General features: G+C 71.1%; 3 protein-coding genes across 3 annotated transcripts; 2 read left to right on the forward strand and 1 right to left on the reverse strand.

Annotated features, from left to right (window-relative positions):
• On the forward strand, window positions 1-6,155 carry LOC136788154 (dnaJ homolog subfamily A member 1-like). The gene is given in 9 exon segments (XM_066986183.1): window positions 1-111; window positions 1,199-1,346; window positions 1,426-1,533; window positions 1,535-1,631; window positions 2,808-2,912; window positions 2,997-3,224; window positions 4,182-4,412; window positions 4,564-4,664; window positions 5,232-6,155. Coding segments are annotated over 8 exon segments (1,230 nt in total). The 5' UTR covers window positions 1-111; window positions 1,199-1,214; the 3' UTR covers window positions 5,460-6,155.
• A 574-nt stretch (window positions 6,156-6,729) lies between these two features.
• LOC136788073 (basic salivary proline-rich protein 3-like) lies at window positions 6,730-7,776 on the forward strand. Its single transcript, XM_066985871.1, has 2 exons — window positions 6,730-6,767; window positions 7,083-7,776. The coding sequence occupies exons 1-2, from the start codon at window positions 6,730-6,732 to the stop codon at window positions 7,774-7,776; spliced, it is 732 nt and encodes a 243-aa protein (XP_066841972.1).
• Window positions 7,777-11,136: 3,360 nt separating this feature from the next.
• CRABP2 (cellular retinoic acid binding protein 2) lies at window positions 11,137-14,563 on the reverse strand. The gene is made up of 4 exons (XM_066986188.1): window positions 14,463-14,563; window positions 12,047-12,225; window positions 11,710-11,826; window positions 11,137-11,618 (listed from the first exon to the last, which is right to left on the reverse strand). Exons 1-4 carry the CDS (start codon window positions 14,530-14,532, stop codon window positions 11,568-11,570), a joined length of 417 nt encoding a protein of 138 aa, XP_066842289.1. The 5' UTR covers window positions 14,533-14,563; the 3' UTR covers window positions 11,137-11,567.
• Window positions 14,564-17,931: the final 3,368 nt, after the last annotated feature.

The raw sequence follows: 17,931 nt of genomic DNA on the forward strand, positions 1-17,931 counted from the left end.
CCGAGAGAGGGGCGAAGGGGGCGTGGCCGGCGGGGCAGGCGGCAGCCAATGGGGCGCGCGGGGGGCGTGGCCGGGCTTCCAGAGAGTTCGGAGACGGGCGGCGGAGCGGAGGTGAGAGCGGGGGGGGGGGCGGCTCCCCCGGGACCCCCGTCACGTGACCTCCCCCCGGGACCCCCCGTCACGTGACCTCCCCCCCCCAGGACCCCCCCCTCAGGCAGGGCCCGGCCCCCCCCGCCCGTCCCCTGCCCGTCCTGGGGGGGCTCCTCCGGCACCGGGACCCCCCCCCACATTTCACCCCCCCCGAATTTTAACACCCCCCTCCCAAATTTTACCCCCCCCTCCCCCAAATTTTTACCCCCCCCTCAGTGGGCTCCGTCCGGGGCCAGCCGGGGGGGCGCTGCCAGGCCCCCGCTGTGCCCCCTCCCCCAGTGTCACCCCCCCCCTTTTTGTCACCCCCCCCTCAAGATTTGCCCGCCCCCCCCCAGGGGTCCGTGCGGTGACCGGGGTCCGGTCCGTGCGGGGGGGGCGCTGCCAGGCTGGAGGCCCTCGGTGTGCCCCCCCCGGGCTGTGTCACAGCTCCCTTGTTGCCCCCCCCCCCCCCTTTTTATGCCCCCCCCGACACCCGCTCAGCGACCCCCCCGCTGACACCCCCTCTCTGAGCCCCCCCCACGACAGACACCCCCTTACCGACCCCCCCCATGCCTCCCCGACCCCCCCCCCCACGACTGACACTCCTTACCGACCCCCCTACTGACCCCCCCCCGAGCCCCCCCCCCACGACTAACGCCCCCCCCACGCTCCCCCGGTCGCCCCCCCCACTGACACCCCCTCTCCAAACCCCCCCCCGCGACCCCTCCCCACTGACACCCCCCTTTGCCCCCCCCCCCCGACACCCCGCTGACCCCCACCCCCCCCATTTATAGCCGCAGCACCCCCGGGGGGGGCTGCACCCAGAGGTTCGGACACCCCCTGTGTCCCCCCCTCCCCGTGCCCCCCTCTATCAAATCCCACCCTTTGGGGCTTATCAGCGCCCGGCACATTGCCCACACCCTCCTTTGGGGGGGGGGGGGGGGGGCAGGGAAACTGAGGCACGGACGGCGCCGCTGTCACCGAGGTGCTCCCGGGGATGGGTGGGGGGGGGGCGCAGGGTGCTCACGCCGTGCCCCCCCCCCCCCTCTTTTTTTAACCCCCCCCCCAGCGCAGCGAGGAAGACGATGGTGAAGGAGACGGGCTACTACGACCTGCTGGGCGTGCGCCCGGGCGCCAGCCTGGACGAGATCAAGCGGGCGTACCGGCGCCTGGCGCTGCGCTACCACCCCGACAAGAACCCCAGCGAGGGCGAGCGGGTGCGTAAATCCCCCCCCCGGACCCCCCCGGACCCCTCCCCCCCCCTTTAAGCTCACCCCCCCTTTTTTTTGCCCCCAGTTTAAGCAGATCTCGCAGGCCTACGAGGTGCTGTCGGACGCCCACAAACGGGCGCTCTACGACCGCGGCGGCGAGCGGGCGATGAAGGAGGGCGGCCTGGGGGGCCGGGGGGGGCGGCGGCGGAGGCGGCTTCGGGTCCCCCATGGACATCTTCGACCTCTTCTTCGGCGGCGGAGTGAGGATGAGGGGCCGGGCGGACAGGAGAGGTAGGGGGCGAGGGGGGGGGGGGACACGGCTGGGACCCCTGGGGTATGGGGTACGGGGACCCCAAATGGTGGCACCAGGGCACAGACCCCAAACGGTGGCACTGGGGCATGGGGCAAGGACCCCAAATGGTGGCACTGGGGCACTGTGCACAGACCCCAAATGCTGGCACCGGGCTATGGGGCAGGGACCCCAAGTGCTGGCACCAGGGCAGGGACCCCAAATGCTGGCACTGGGGCACAGGACACGGACCCCAAGTCCTGGCTCTGGGGTACGGGGCACGGAGACCCCAGATGGTGGCACTGGGGGTACAGGGGACAGACCCCAAGTCTTGGCACTGGGGTACTGGGCACAGACCCCAGATACTGGCGCCAGACCCCAGGTGCTGGCACTGGGGTCCAGGGCAGGGACCCTTAGTGGTGGTACCGGGGTACAGGGCACAGAGACCCCAAATGCTGGCACTGGGGTATGGGGCATGGACCCCAAACGCTGACACTGGACCCCAAGTGGTGGCACCGGGACACAGACCCCAAATACTGGCACCGGGGTACGGGGCAGGAACCCCAAGCGCCGTCACCGGCCCCGAGGGGTGCCGACACCGCGGTGACAACCCCGGGGCCGCCCCGGCCGTCCCCGCGGCGCGGCTCCTCATTACTTTCCCCGTCTGCCCCTCTTCAAAGGCTCGGTCCCGGCCGGCTCCCGGGGCCGGGTGACTCAGCCCTGGGCTCCCCGGGGTGACGCAGGGCGTGCAGGGAGCGCAGCGTGTGCAGGGCGTGCAGGGCGGCCCCGGGCCCGCCGGCGAGCTTGGGCCCTGGGTCACGCAGGAGGGCGGCCGGGTGACTCGGCCGCAGCGCTTCTCGCTGAGGTGGCAGGACTTAATGAGGAGGAAGAGCAATTAGCAGGGCCGGGCTGGCGCGCAGCCTCCCCGGGTGGTGCTGAGCCGCCGGGACACGGCGAGGGCACCCCGGGGGGGCCGCGGGGCAGGGCTGCCCCCCCCCGGGGGGCGGGGAGAGGGATCCGAGCCCCGACGCTGGGCCCGGCTGGAAACCGGTGCCGAGCCGGGCGAGCAGCGGCCGAAAGCCAGGGTCCCCCCGGGGGTGGGGGGATGGGGTGGGGGGGACGGGGGCTGCCGCGCACCTCGGGGCGCTGATCCGGGCGCCTGCCCTCGGCCCGCGCAGGGAAGACGGTGGTGCACCAGCTCTCGGTGTCGCTGGAGGACCTCTACAACGGCGCCACGCGCAAGCTGTCCCTGCAGAAGAACATCATCTGCAGGAAGTGCGGAGGTGAGCGGGGGCTGCGGCGGGGCCGGGGGGGGGCGGCAGGGCCGGCAGGATGCGGCCCTCACCTCTCCTTGCCCCTCGGCGCAGGCTGCGGGGTGCGGGAGGGGGCGCAGCGGCGCTGCCCCAAGTGCCACGGCTCGGGGATGGAGGTGCGCATCCACCAGCTGGGGCCCAGCATGATCCAGCAGATCCAGACCGTCTGCTCCCAGTGCCAGGGCCAGGGCGAGTGGATCCGGCCCCGCGACTGCTGCCTCACCTGCAACGGCCGCAAGGTCGTGCGGGAGAAGAAGATCCTCAGCGTGCACCTGGACAAAGGTGAGGCTGGGGGGGCGGGGGCGGGGCGGGGGGGGGGGCGCTGCAGAAACGGCCCCCGCGCCGTGCCAGGGGGCCGAGCACCCCGAGCTCACCCTGAGCTCCCCACGCCCCCCGAGCTCTCCCCATGCACCCCAAGCACTCCCTGTGCTACCCAAGCTCTCCCTGCGCCCCCCGAGCTCTCTCCAGACCCCCCAAGTTGTCTCCATGTCCCCCGAGATCTCCCCGTGCTCCCCAAGCTCTCCCCATGCCCCCTGAGCTCTCCCCGTCCCCGAGCTCTCTCCATGCCCCCCAAACTCCCTACAACCCCCGATCTCTCCCTGCACCTCCCAAGCTCTTCCTGCACCCCCGAGCTCTCCCCACGCCCCCGAGCTCCCTGCATCCCCCAACCTCTCCCCACGTCCCCTGACCTCTCTCCATGCCCCCCGAGCTCTCCCCACGCCCCCCAAACTCTCCCTGCACCCCGAGCTCTCTCCCTGCACCCCCTGAGCTCTCTCCCTGCACCCCCTGATCTCTCTCCCCGTGCCCCCCAAGCTCTCTCCCTGCACCCCCCAAGCTCCCCATGGCCCCCGAACTCCCCGTGCCCCCTGACCTCTCCCCACGCCCCCCGAGCTCTCCCCGCACCCCCTGAGCTCTCTCCCCCTGCCCCCCAAGCTCTCTCCCCGCTCCCCCCAAGCTCTCCCTCACACCCCCCAAGCTCTCTATGCCCCCCAAGCTCTCTCCATGCCCCCCAAACTCTCCATGCACCCCGAGCTCCCCACACCCCCTGAGCTCTCTCCCCATGCCCCGCAAGCCCTCCACGCCCCCGAGCTCTCCCCGCACCCCCTGAGCTCTCTCCCTGTGCCCCCCAAGCTCTCTCCCTGCACCCCCCAAGCTCCCCATGCCTCCCAAGCTCTCCCCACGTCCCCCAAGCTCTCCCCGCACCCCCTGAGCTCTCTCCCTGTGCCCTCCCCCCCCCAGGCATGAAGGACGGGCAGAAGATCACCTTCCACGAGGAAGGGGACCAGGTTCCCGGCCTGGAGCCCGGGGACATCATCATCGTCCTGGACCAGAAGGAGCACCCGGTGTTCCGGCGGAGCGGCGACGACCTCATCGTCAGGAGGGAGATCAGCCTGGCGGACGCGCTCTGCGGCTGCCGCCAGGTCATCCGCACCCTGGACAACAGGACCCTGCTCGTCGCGTCCCAGCCAGGTGGGACGGGGACGCCTCGGTCCCAATCGCGCCCGGGACGGGGACCAGAGAGCTCCCAGCACCGCGGGTTTCTCCGCGACGCCCCCGGTGAGAAGCCGAGGGTGCGGGGGGCTGCTGGGCGCGGCGAGGTGACGCCCATTTCCCCTCTCAGGTGACGTGATCCGGCCCGGGGACATGAAGTGTGTCCCCAACGAGGGGATGCCCGTCTACAGGAGCCCCTTCCAGAAGGGCAAACTCATCCTCAAGTTCGAGGTGAGGAGCTGGGGACGGGCAGGAGCCGGCATCCCCATGCCCAAATCCCCGTGCGCTCAAATTCCTGTGCGCCCAAATCCCCGTGCCCAAATCCCGTGCCCAAATCCCCGTGCACCCACCCTCTGCACAGATCCCTGTTCCCAAATCCCGTGCACCCACCCCGTGCCCAAATCTGTTCCCAAATCCCTGTGCACCCACCACGTGCCCAAATCCCCGTGCCCAAATCCCCGTGTGCCCAAATCCCTGTGTCCACCCCGTGCCCAAATCCCCGTGCGCCCAAATCCCCGTGTGCCCACCCCGTGCCCAAATCCCTGTGCACCCACCCTGTGCCCAGATCCCTGTTCCCAAATCCCCATGTGCCCAAATCCCCGTGCCCAAGTCCCCATGCGCCCACCCTGTGCCCAAATCCCCGCGTGCCCAAATCCCCGTGCGCCCACCCTGTGCCCAGATCCCTATGTGCCCAAATCCCCGTGTGCCCAAATCTCTGTGCCCAAATCCCCGCATGCCCAAATCCCCGTGCGCCCACCCCGTGCCCGCGCCGTGCCTCCACGCGCTCTGTGCCCGCAGGTGAAGTTCCCCGACCCCGGCTGGCTCCCGACCGAGCGCCTGCGGCAGCTCCAAGCCTTCTTCCCGCCCCAGGAGGAGGTGATGGCCACCGAGGACACGGAAGAAGTGGAGCTCAGCGACTACACGTCCCACGGCGGGCCCGGCCGGCGGCCCTACACGGGCGAGGCGTACCACGAGGACGACTTGGAGGACGGCTCGCGCCAGCACGTCCAGTGCCAGACCTCATAGCCGGGGCCCCGCGGCCTCCCCCGGGGAGAGGGGGCGGCAGCAGCCGGGCTCGTCCCGCGGAGGGGCCCGGGGGGGGGCAGCGCGGCGGGGAAGGGGCTCGGAGAGCCGCCACGTTCAGGGATGTACATAGGTCGCCTTTCCCGCAGCGCTTGCCCTCCCTCACCCCCCCCGGGGAGGGGCAGAGCCACCCTCGGGAGCCCTCTCCTCTCCCCGAGGAGCTGCGTGCGCCGTGGGGGGGCCGCATCCTGCCCGCGGCTGCAGCCCTGGGGGGGGAGCGCGTCGTGTGCTGGGACTGCGTGGCCCTGGACTGATGGCGATGGGGGGGGCCAACCTCGCCGCCTGCCTCAGTTTCCCCGCCCGCAGCCCGGCGCGGGGCTGGGGGGCCGCGCAGCTCCGGAAAATTTGCACCACGGAGCCGATTTGGGGAGGGGGGAACCCCCCCCAGGCTCCGCTGCCGTCCCCGTCTGCTCTGCCCCGGTGTGGGGCCGGGGTCCCCCCCCCCCCAAGTCCCGCAGCTCCTGCCCCCCGCGGGGTGCTGCGGCCCCCCCGGTCACTTTGCTTTGCCCGTTTCTTTCCTTGCTGGAGCTGGGTCTGGCTGGGCAGCGGAGGGCTTTTCTCTTTTCTCTTTGCACAGCAGGGGGTAGGGGGGGACCCGGCCCTTTAATTTATTTTTGGAAGAATTTTAAATTTTTTTTTTTTTTTTTTTTTTTTTTTCTTCTGGGGTAGGGGGGGAGAAAGCAGGGAAGTGGGGGGGGGGGGGGGTGGGGGGGGGAGGACTTTGTATATTGCATTAAAAGCAATCCCGAGTCCGAGCGGCGTCGCCTTCCCCCAGCGCGCTTTGATCTGCGGGCGTGCCTCAGTTTCCCCGGCCTTGCTCACCGAGGGAGGGGACCCCGGGGGGTTGGGGCGGGGGGGAGGGCCTGGGGCATCCCTGACCCTCGGCGGCCGCTGCTGCGGGGCACCGGGGGCCCTTTGAAGCCGCCTCTGCCCCGTGCCCTGTCATTACCGGGGCCGCAGACGGGGAAACTGAGGCACGGCCCCGCGGGGCCGCAGCCGGCGGGGCTCGGCAGCCGCCCCCCCCCCTTCAGCTGTGCCACCACCCCAAATCCCACCCCCACAACCCACCCAGACCCTGGGCATCACCCCAGTGCCCCCCCCCCCAGCCCCTCACAGCGCAGGCAGAGCCCCCCAGGGTGGCCCCTTCATTCCCCCCCCCCCCCACCCCAGCAGGAGGGTGGGCGGCTGGGGGGTCTCCGGAGTTCCCGAGCAGATGGAGCCCCCCTGGGACAAGGGGACGGGTCCCGGGGGGTGGGGGGAAGTGCCAGGATCGAGGACCCCAAAACACCCCCCTGCAATGAGGGGGGGCCAAGAGCCATCCCACAGAGCCCCCAACCGGGCACCCCCTCCCCAAAAGCAGCCCCAGCTGCAGCCACAGGAGAGGGGCTGGGGGGGGCCAAGGACAGCGGGGGGGGGACAGGGAGGTGACGGTCACCCCAAAACTGTCACCTCCCACAGCTGCTGGCACTCGGGGAGCAGCCACGCTCGCGGCACCAGTGTCCCCATCTGACCCCGCACCCCAAAAGGGGGCACCCAAAACAAGGGGGACCCCCCCCCTACCCCCAGCAGCTGCAGCACCACGCGCGGTGACCCCAAGGAAGGGGACCCCAAAGGAGGGGACCCCAAAGGAGGGGACCCTGGTGACCCCAAGGAAGGGGACCCCAAGGAAGGGGACCCCGAGGGAGGGGACCTCGGGAACCCCAAGGGAGGGGACCCCAAGGAAGGGGACCCCGGGGACCCCAAGGGAGGGGACCCCAAAGGAGGGGACCCCAAGGGAGGGGACCCTGGTGACCCCAAGGAAGGGGACCCCAAGGAAGGGGACCCCGAGGGAGGGGACCTCGGTGACCCCAAGGAAGGGGACCCCAAGGAAGGGGACCCCAAGGGAGGGGACCCCAAGGAAGGGGACCCCGAGGAAGGGGACCCCGGTGACCCCAAGGAAGGTGACCCCAAGGAAGGGGACCCCGGGAACCCCAAGGGAGGGGACCCCAAAGGAGGGGACCCCAAGGGAGGGGACCCCAAGGAAGGGGACCCCGGGGACCCCAAGGGAGGGGACCCCAAAGGAGGGGACCCCGGGGAACCCGAGGGATGGGACCCCGAGGGAGGGGACCCTGAGGGATGGGACCCCAGTGACCCCAAGGAAGGTGACCCCAAAGGAGGGGACCCCGGTGACCCCGAGGGAGGGGCCCCGGCGGTGCCCCCCCCGTGCCCAGGGCCGGATCCTGCCCAGGCCGCGGGGCAGGGCCGTGCCTGTGCCGGCTGAATCACGGGGCACGGCACCGGGCACGGCACCGGGCACGGCCCCGGGCACGGCACCGGGCACCCCTTTGAGGCCGCGGCGCACCCCGAAAATCCCTGCGGGGGGGGGGGGGGGGGGGGGGGCGAGGCAAAGAGCGTTGTGCCTCCGTGGGCAAACCCCAAAACCTGCTTTTTTTCTTGGGGGGGGGGGCAGAAGCCCCCTTTTGGGGCCGCTTGGCTGGCAGCTCCGGCAGCCACCGACCCCCCCCCGAGGATGCTCGGATTTGGGGTCCGGGGGGGGGTCGTGGTGATGGGGGGGGGCAGGGCGGTCGGAGCCGCTTCGGTTCCTTCCCAGCTCCCTGGGTTTTAGGGCTGGGGGCTCCCCCCCCCCCCAGACCAGCTCAGCCCCCTTCTCCCCATGCAGCTGGGCCCCCCAAGCCCGGGGGGGGGGGGGGCTGTTCCCCCCCAAAAAAGCCTTTCAAGCCTTGCACCCCCCCCCCCCGGGTGGGCATTCAGCCCCCAGCACAAAGCCCACCCCCCCCGGGGGGGACACCGGCGAGACAAAACCCGGGGACCCCCAAAGGGGCCGCGTCCCCCCCCCCCCCCCCGCCGAGCCTTCCCTTCCAGAAAAATGCACGAAAAACGGGGGGGGGGGGGGGGGGGAGCGGGTCCGAAGCCCCCCCGGGTCAGGCATTCATCACCCGGCGCACAAAAGCGGCTCGCAGGGGCCGGGGGGGGGGGGGGAATCGGGGGCCCCCGGCCCCAGCGGGGCTTTGTCTCCGGCAGATGAAAGGCGCTGGGCCCCCTCCCCGGCCCGGGGGGGTCCCGGGGGGGGCCGGGGGGATTAGTGCCGGCTCAGCACCGCCTCGCAGCACCCGAAGCCACCCACGAGGCCCCCACGGCGCGCGGGGAGGCTCGGAGCCAGGAGTGGCTCCCAAAAAAAAATATTCCCCCCCCCCCCCGAAAAATATTTTGGGCACCTCGTGGGGGTGGGCACCGTGGTGGAGCCCCCCCCCCCCAGCACCCAGTGCTTTGGGGTCGCTCCCCACCCTCGCACCCGGTCTCCATCCCGGACCCCCCCCCCCCCCCGGGGTGGTGGCCGTGCTCCAGCAGCCCCCCCCCCGCCCCCCCCCCCGGAGCCCAGCGCCCCCCCGGGCTCGGCACAAGGAGCAGGAATCGGCCTTTGTTCAGCTCCTGGCGTGGGGCAGCCGAGAGCCAGGCAGTGTCTCACCCCCCCGCCCCCCGGCAGCCCCCCCCCCCCCCCCCCCCCCCGGCACGTCCTGCCCTTGGACCCCCCCCGAGCCCCCCAGGAGCTGTAGGGGGCCCCCAAACCCCCCAAATCCAGGCACGTCCTTCCCTTGGACCCCCCATCCATCACCGCGGGGCGGCACCGGAGAAGGATGGGACCCCCCCGAGCCCCCAGGAGTTGCAGGACCCCCCAGACCTCCCCAAATCCAGACAAGTCTTTCCCTTGGCGCCCCCCCCCGAAGCCCCCAGCAGCTGCAGATGCCCCCCCCGCCCAGCCCTCCCAGATCCAGGCACGTTCTTCCCTTGGACCCCCCGAGCCCCCCAGCAGCTGCAGGTGGCCCCCCCCCCAGACCCCCCAAATCCAGCCACGTCCTTCCCTTGGACCCCCCCATCACTGCAGGGCAGCACGAGAGCAGGATGGGACCCCCCCGAGCCCCCAGGAGTTGCAGGAGCCCCCAGACCTCCCGAAATCCAGCCATGTCCTTCCCTTGCCCCCCCCGAAGCCCCCAGCAGCTGCAGACGCCACCCCCCCCCCCCAAATCCAGGCACGTCCTTCCCTTGGACCCCCCCATCACTGCAGGGCAGCACGAGAGCAGGATGGGACCCCCCCCCCGAGCCCCCAGGAGTTGCAGGAGCCCCCCCCCAGACCTCCCAAAATCCAGCCACGTCCTTCCCTTGGACCCCCCATCACCGCGGGGCGGCACCGGAGCAGGATGGGACCCCCCCAGACCCCCCCCCAGACCCCCCCCCCAGCAGCTGCAGGCAGCCCCCAAAACCTCCCCAAACCCAGATGTGCCGCCCCAGCCGGGGGCACACGGCCCCTGCGGCCCACCCCACCCCCCCCCCGAGCCCCCCCCCCCCCCCCGCCTGCCGTCTCCGCTTTCGCCCCCGGCGCTCCCCCCCTTCGGGGGGGGGGGGGGCTCGGAAGGGAGGCAAATCGGAGCCGTCCCCAGGGCGGCCGGGGAGAAAGGGGATCCGGCTGGGGCCGGGGGGGCACCGGGGGGGGGGGGGCCGGGGGTCGGGCAGGAGCGGGTGGTTTTCATTACGGGCTGCTCGGGGCCCGTGGCTGCTTTCGCCGAATCTCCGGGGGGAGAAAAACGGCCGCTTCGGTTAAAAAATTACAAAAAATATAAAAAATAAATTAAAAAAAAAAAAGGGGTTGGGGGGGGGGGGGGGGGGGGGACGGAGCCGGCTCCCAGCACCCACCCGGCCGGGCCCCGGCACGGCTCCCGGTGCCACCTGGTCCCGGTTACGGTGGGGGGGGGGGGGGGGGTGCCGGGGGGGCAGCCCCAGCTGGGGGAGAGGGGTTTGGGGGCGCCTTCCAGGGCCGGTGCTTGGGGTGCCCCCCCCCGCAGCCAGCAGCGCTCTGCCTCCTCCTTCCCCCCCAACCTCCCCTCCTCTTCCTCACCCCCCCCCCGTCCCGAGGTGTTTCTGCACCCTTCCTGCCGCTCTGCCCCCCCCGCCTCCAAGGACCCCCCCTTTGTGTCACCCCAAAGGCAGCCGCAGCCCCCCCCACCCCCCGGCACCTCCCCAGAGCAAGGCTTCTGGTCGCCACCCTGGCACGGCCCCCCCAAGGCCAGAGGTGGCCGCACCCCGGTGCTGGGGGTGGGGGCACCCCAGCTGCCCCCCACCCAAAGGGTCCCAGCTGCCCCCCCCCCCCAGAGGGGTCCCAGCCCACCCAGGCCCCCTGCTGCTTCTCCCCCAAGGGTCACGGAGGGCCCTGGTGCCACCCAGCACCCCCCTTTCCCCCAGCACGGAGGGGGTTGCAGAGAGCCCCCCCCCAGGCTCACCTGGCTGACCCCAGACCCCCCCCCCATTATGGGATGCCCACCCCGGGGCAATTAACCCAACCTGGGTAACTGGGGGGCAATGAGCAGGCGGCGCCCCGAGGGGCCCAGCAGGCGGCACCCATGGGTGCTCTGACCCCCTCAGGCGCGCGGACCCCCACACCCCGGATTGGGGTGCCCCCCCCCCCAAATTGGGGTGCCCGCCCGGTTCCCACGCGGTGCTGAGCCAAGCGGCAGCGCCCAGCACCGCCTTCGCCCCCGGCCCCTTGCGCAACGCCGGGGCCGCAGGAGCAGGATGCGTGCACGCGGGGAGGGGGGGCGGGAGGGGACAGGGACAGCAAAAGGGGGGGTGGGGGGGTCGGACCTTTATTAAAAAAAAAAGGGGGAGAAAAGGGGGAGGAGGGTGGAGGAGGAGTTCCTGGGGGGGGGTCGGAGCCGGAGCGGTGCGGGACCACCGGGCGGGAGCGGTTTGGTGTTTCCTTTCCAATAAAATATTCACAAATAAATACTGTGGGGGGGGTCGGGGGGGGGGGGCAGAACGAGCAGAGCTGCAGGGGGAGAGACCGAAGTGAACCAAAAACGGGTTAAAAAAAATAATAAAAGTTTGGGGTGCTCCCCCTGCCTGGCTGCTCCAGTGACACCCCCAAGCTGTCGGAGGGGGGGGGGTGCACGGGGGGCAGGTGGAGAGGACCGGGGGGCAGGGGGGGCCATGGGGCTGTGGGAACGGTGCTGGGCAGAGCGGGGGGGGGATGGAGATGCTGTGGGGGGTCGGCGGCGGGCGTCACTCCCGGACGTACACCCTGGTGCAGACGACGTCGTCGGCGGTCATGGTCTGCAAAAAAAAAAAAAAAAGAGGGGGGTGCTCACGGCCCCGGCCCCGTCGTGCCCCCCCCAGCCCCAAAGCTGCCCCCCCCGGCACCCACCAGGATCAGCTCCCCGTCGTTGGTCATCTCCCGGGACCAGCCCGTCTTGGGCCCGTCGCCCTTCAGCAGCCGCTGCTCGCACACCATCTTGTTCTCGCTCTCCCACTTGGCCAGGCTCTGCAGAGACCGGGGGCAAAAAAATGAGGGGGGGGGGCTTTAGGGTAAGGGGGGGGGCCACGATCAGCCCCCACGCCCCGGCCACGCGGCACCACCCGTGCCCGTGCCGCAGGACGGATGGGGCCGGTTGGCTCCCCGCTTTTCCCCGCTTAGGAATGTGAGGGGGGGGACACACATTTGGGGTGGGGATGAGCCCCCCCGCCCCCGGCCCGGCCCCCACCTTGCAGGGCCGCCCGTCCACCGTCTGCTCCTCGAACTCCTCGCCGATCCTGAAGCTGATCTCGGTGGTGCGCACGGTGGTCGAGGTGCGGATGTAGAAGCTCTCCCCGTCCTGCCTGATCTCCACCGCCGGCTTCGAGGCCGCCGCCACCGCGATCTTCCGCAGCATCATGTTGACGCCTGCGGGCGTAGGGGGCTCAGAACCGAGCCCTCCCCCCCCACACCCCCAACCATTCCCTCCCAGCTCCGGGGGCCCCCGACCTCCCTGTCCCCGCGCCGTGACCCGCGGAGGGGAGGTTAAGTGACCCCCAGGCGGCGGTGGCGGTGCCCCCCGGCCCCATTTCGAAGCCCCAGATGCCTCCGGCTCAATTGGTTGCAGATGGGGGCTGGGGGGGGGGGCACGAGGTCACACAACCCCCCTTTGCGCTCGAGGCTCGGTGCCAGGAGCCCCCCGTGGGGTTGGAGCACGTGGCTGGGGGGGGACGCACGTGGCTGCGCCCCCCCCCACGCTTGGCGCTGATCCTGGAAGGACCCCGAGCGCTGCGGCCAGCTCAGGGCAACGTATTTTTTTTTTTTGGGGGGGGGGGGGAAGGAAATCCGTGAGCCCCCCGACACATCTGGGCCACATCTGGCCCTCGTTACCTGCTGGCAAAGGCTGGGGGGGGGCGGGGGGGGGGGCAGGATGCGTGGGGAGGGCCCGGGGGTGACGGGGAGGGTGCAGGGGTGACGCTGGGGACGAGGCGCCCGGCTCCTGCCCCGGGAGGGGGGGGGGTGGTTGCCCCCCCCTCCCCAATCTGGTGGGCTGGGGGGAGGGCATGCCCTTCGCTGCACCCCCCTCTAACTGCAGGCAGCTGGGGCTTTGTCCTCGCTCCCCGAGGGGCTCATCCATCACGGCCCCGTGTCCCCCCCCCCCGTCACCGAGGCGGCCCCGCGCCCCGGGGAGCTGCTCTTTGGGGACATTGTTCTGCAGCGTGACCCCCGGGGGACAAAGGCATCTGGCCAGGACCCCCCGACCCCCCCCTCCAAAAAAAAAACCCACACCCCCCCAGAGGGGGTCCCTGTGTGTGTGTGGGGGGGTGACACGGTCAGTCCCAGCCCCACAGCAGGGACGGGGACGTGGCGCTGAGCATCCCCGCAGGGGCCGGGGCAGCTCGGGGGGGGGGGGGGGGGGGACGGGACAAATCCTGCACCGGGGACAAACGCATCGCTGGGGGGCTGCTCCCGGCTGTGCCCCCCCCACTGTGATGCTGAGCTTCACACCACAACCGCACCTTCCCCTGGGGGGGGGGGGGCACAGGGAGAAAATGCCCCAAAAGCTGAAGGGGGGGGGGGGGTGAGGGGGGGCACGGCGCCCCAGGGGCTGAAGCCCCAGCCCCATCGCCCGCGGGTGGGGGCTGCACCCCAAAAAAAGGTGGAAACGGGGGCTGCGGGGTGGCAGGAGCCCCCCCCCCCGAGCTGCGTGGGAAAGGAAAAGCGTTCGGCTGCAGGCTGGTGGATTTATTTTCCTGCTGAGGTTTCCCCCCCCCCCCCCCGCCAGCCTCACCGTGACTGGGGGGGGGGGGGGGAAGAGAGGGGGGCGACGGGGGGGAGCGGGGAGTGAAATCCAAGAAAGTGATAATTACGCTGAAGTATTCGTTCCGGATCCCCTAACCTGGAAAATATTCTGCTCCTGCGGCTCCTCGGCAGGCGGGGAGGGGGTCAGAGAGAGGGGAGCGCCGGGGGGGGGCTGGGGGGGCTCCGGCCCTGCCCAAACCCTGGGGACCCCCAGCGCCCCCGAGCTGAGGGCGCACGGCACCGGGAGGGGGCCAGAAACGAGCCCTGGGGCGGGGGGGAGGCAGCCCAGTGTGTGGGGGGGGATTTGGGGGCATCACACCTCCCCCCTGGGTGTTTTGGGGTGTCGGTGCGGGGGGGCTCGGTGTGCGGGGGGGTCGGTGTGCGGGGGACAGCGCAGGCAGCGGGGTCCCCAGGGTGAGTTTGGGGGTCCCTGCCCCAGGGGTGGCCGCTGCGGGGGGGGAAACTGAGGCAGGCAGGACTTGGGGGGGGGCATGGTGCAGGTGGGGGGGGGGCTGAGCTGCTGCCCCCCCCCCGGGGAGGGAGAGGCAGCCTGGCCCCGCCGTGCCTCAGTTTCCCCCCCCCCGGAAGGGTTTGGGGCAGCGGGGCTCGGCCCCCCCCCCCCAAAAAAAAATAAATAAATGGGGTTTTGGGGAGGGGGAGATGGGGGCAGGACCCCCCGGCCCCTGCCTGCCCCCAGCCTCCAGCAGAGCGGGGAGGGGTTGGGGGGCACCGGGGGAAAAGGGGGGGGGGGGCACCGGGGGTCTCCGGGGAAACCGGGGGGGGGGGGGGGGGGGGGGGCACCGGCAGGCCCTGAAAGGGGGGTCCGGGGGGTGCGGGGCGGGGGGGGGGGGGCTCGCACTCACCCAGCGCTTTGAGCAGCTCCTCGAAGTTTTCGGAGCTCTTCATTTTCCAGTTCCCGGAGAAATTGGGCATCGTTGCGGGCTGGGGGGGGCTGGGGGGGGCACCGGGGCGGGGGGGGGGGGGGGGGGGGGAGAGAGCAGGTGGCGGGGTGTGTATGGGGGGGGGGGGGGGCACCGGCACCGGGAGCGATGGGGAACGAGGTTGGGGGGGGGGGAAGGGGGGAACCGGCACCGGCTGCTCCGCTCCGCACCCCGGGGCCGCCCCGGTCCCGGCACCGCCGCTGCTCCCGGTCCCGGCCCCGCGCCGCCGTTTTATGGCCGGGAGGGGGCCGGGAGGGGGCCGGGAGGGGGCCGGGAGGGGGCCGGGAGGGGGCCGGGAGGGGGCCGGGCCGCCCGCTCCGCCCCCGGCCCCGGCCCCGCTGCCGGGGGTGCCCCGCGCTCACCTGCGGGGCCCAGCACCGGGGGAGCCGTCCCGGAGCCCCCCCCCCCCCGCAACCCCCTCCCCGGGGATGGGGACACCCTGCGGGAAGGGGGGGGGGGGGGGGGGGGGGGGCCGGCTGATGGCACCCCCCCCCGGGGTGCCCCCATCTTCCCGAACTGCCCCCGTTTTCCCTAAAGTGCCCCGGTCCCCCCCAAACTGTCCCCTTCCCCCCTAAACTGTCCCCACCCCCCAAATTGTCCCCATCTCCCCCAAAGTTCCCCCATCCCCCCTACTGCCCCCCCCCCCAAACTGCCCCCGTCCTTCCCATATTGCCCCCACCCCCCAAACTGCTCCTACCCCCCTAAACTGCCCCCCTCCCCCCAAACTTCCCCCACCCCATTAATCTGCCACGTCCCCCCAAACTGCCCCCCCCCAAACTGCCCCCCCCAAAAGCTTTCACATCCCCCCCAGCTGCCCGCATCCCCCCGTACCTGAAATCCCCCAATCTGCCCGCGTCCCCCCAAACCTCCTGCATCCCCCCCAATCTGCCCCCACCTCCCTAATCTGCCCCCACCTCCCTAATCTGCCCCCATCTCCTTAATCTGCCCACATCCCCCCTTAATCTGCCCACATCCCCCTAATCTGCCCCCACCCCCCAACATCCCCCCATCTCCCTAATCTGCCCCCATCCCCCCAACATCCCCCCATCTCCCTAATCTGCCCCTATCCCCCTCATCCGCCCCTATCCCTACAATCTACCCCCATCCCCCTAATCTGCCCCCACCCCCCTAATCTGCCCCCATCCCCCCAATGTCCCCCCATCTCCCTAATCTGCCCTGATCCCCCTCATCCGCCCCTATCCCCACAATCTACCCCCATCCCCCTAATCTGCCCCCACCCCCCTAATCTGCCCACACCCCCTAATCTGCCTCCCTCCCCTTAATCTGCCCCCTCCCCCTAATCCCCTCGCATCCCCCCAATGTCTGCATCCCCCCCAAACTGCTCCCACCCCCCCCCCAAACTGCCCGCACCCCCCAAACCTTCCAGCACCCCAAAACCTGCCCGCGTCCCCCGAACATCCCTGGGGATTAATCCCTGCCCTGCTGGGGGGGTCCCGGCCGTGCTCCCCCCCCCCCCCGTGCAAGAAGCCCCCCGGCCCGCGTGGCGCTGCGGGAAGGTTGCTTTGGCTGCGGGCCGGGGGAAGGCGAGGGGATTAACTGCGGGATTACAGCCCCGAGGGGTCGGGCACGGTTCGAGGGGGACGGATCCTTTTTCTGGGGTTTCTTTTTTTCCCCGCTGAGACGTGGAGTAAGGTGTGGGGTGGGGTATATTGGGCTGTGTGGGGTAAATCGGGGCGTGTGTGGTAAATGAGGGTGTGTGTGGTGAATCGGGCTGTGTGGGGTGAATGGGGCTGTGTGGGGTAAATCGGGATGTGTGGGGTAAATCAGGCTGTGTGGGGTAAATCAGGCTGTGTGGGGTAAATGGGGCTGTGTGGGGTAAATGGGGTGTGTGGGGTAAATCAGGGTGTGTGGGGTAAATGGGGCTGTGTGGGGTAAATCAGGCTGTGTGGGGCAAATCGGGCCATGTGGGGTAAATGGGGCTGTGTGGGTAAATGGGGCTGTGTGGGGTAAATGGTGCTGTGTGGGGTAAATTGGGCTGTGTGGGGTAAATCGGGGTGTGTGGGGTAAATCAGGCTGTGTGGGGAAAATCGGGCCGTGTGGGGTAAATGGGGCCATGTGAGGGGTAAATCAGGGTGTGTGGGGTGAATGGGGCTGTGAGGGGTAAATGGGGCTGTGTGGGGTAAATCGGGGTGTGTGGGGTAAATCAGGCTGTGTGGGGCAAATCGGGCTGTGAGGGGTAAATGGGGCTGTGGCACCGTCTGGGCATCACAGCCCGAACCCATCGGCAGCCCCGACCGGTGCTCGGTTCATGGGCAGCCCCGAAATGGAAGGAGCCGGATCGCTGCGCCGGTTTGGGGTGGAAATGGAGGCTTCTGCGAGGTGGCGGAGGGAAAGCCGCGGCCACGGCCCCCCCGCTGCTGTCTCCGAGCCCCGCGGGTCGCTGCCGGCTCCCGGGGGGGTTGGTAAATTTGGGGTGCTGGGGGGCAGCGGGGGTGTCCCCAACACCTCCGGGCGCCGGAGGCCTCGCCGGTGCTCAGGCCCGCCTGAAAAACGAGGAGGAGAAGAACGAGGAGCTCGCTTCGTGCAGCCCGAAAGGCGGCCTCCCACCTCCCCTCCTGCCCCTCCGAGGGGCCGCCGCCGCCCCCCTGCCCCCCCCCGGCCTCCCGGCCGCGTCCCCCTCGCCCCCAAAATTTCTGGGCCGTGATTTCCAGGAGCCAAGCCCCGGCTTGCAGCGAGCCTCTAATCCCCCGGCGAACAGGATTTGTAACAAAGGCGCTGACAAAACCTTACCTACAGCCGCGCCGATGCTCCGCGGGCTGCTGGCAGGGGGCCGAGCCCCCCATTTTTGGGGACCGGGCAGAGCTGGGGGGGGGGGTTGGGGGGGCCTGAGCCCCTTCGTCCCCGCGTAACAGGAGCCTTGTCCCCCCCCCCCCCCGGTGCGGAGGCATGAGTAATGCCGAAAGTTTGCCCGCGTCTTTGGGGAAAAGTGAGAAAAATGCCACATTTCCAGGAGAACCGGCTGTGGGGCCGCGCACCGGGTGCAGGGGGGGGGGGGTCTGGGGTGGGGGCAGAGCCCGAGCACGGAGCCCCCCAACCCCCCCCCCCACCCCCCTCCGCGCCCCATCCCCGCAGGCCGGGGCCGCGCAGGATGCGGCGGCCGGGCGGAAAGCCCGCGGGCCCCACATCTGGAAGGAATCGGCGCGGGCAGGGCGGCCGAGCCCCGCCGCCATCCCTCCCCGCTCCCCCTCCTCGGCGGCCCTGGGGCGGGCAGGGCCCCGGCGGACGGACGGACGCCGCAGCTCCCCGCAGCTCCCCGCAGCTCCCCCGCTCCCGACAAGCCGCGTCCGGCACGGCCCCCGCTGCGGCGCTGGGCCCGGCATCGAGCCGGAGACGCGGAGGAGAAACGTCCCCGCGCCCGGCGTCGGCCTCT

The sequence above is a fragment of the Anser cygnoides genome, chromosome 33, assembly GCF_040182565.1.
Source record: "Anser cygnoides isolate HZ-2024a breed goose chromosome 33, Taihu_goose_T2T_genome, whole genome shotgun sequence".
NCBI lineage: Eukaryota > Metazoa > Chordata > Aves > Anseriformes > Anatidae > Anser > Anser cygnoides.

Coding starts and splice junctions, on each gene's coding strand:
- LOC136788073 (XM_066985871.1), top strand. CDS start 6,730: ATGGAGCCCCCCTGGGACAAGGGGACGGGTCCCGGGGG. Junction 6,768..7,082: donor AAGGGGACGGGTCCCGGGGG/GTGGGGGGAAGT, acceptor CCCTACCCCCAG/CAGCTGCAGCACCACGCGCG.
- CRABP2 (XM_066986188.1), bottom strand. CDS start 14,532: ATGCCCAATTTCTCCGGGAACTGGAAAATGAAGAGCTCCGAAAACTTC. Junction 11,827..12,046: donor TGGACGGGCGGCCCTGCAAG/GTGGGGGCCGGG, acceptor CGGTCTCTGCAG/AGCCTGGCCAAGTGGGAGAG. Junction 11,619..11,709: donor ACGACGGGGAGCTGATCCTG/GTGGGTGCCGGG, acceptor TTTTTTTTGCAG/ACCATGACCGCCGACGACGT.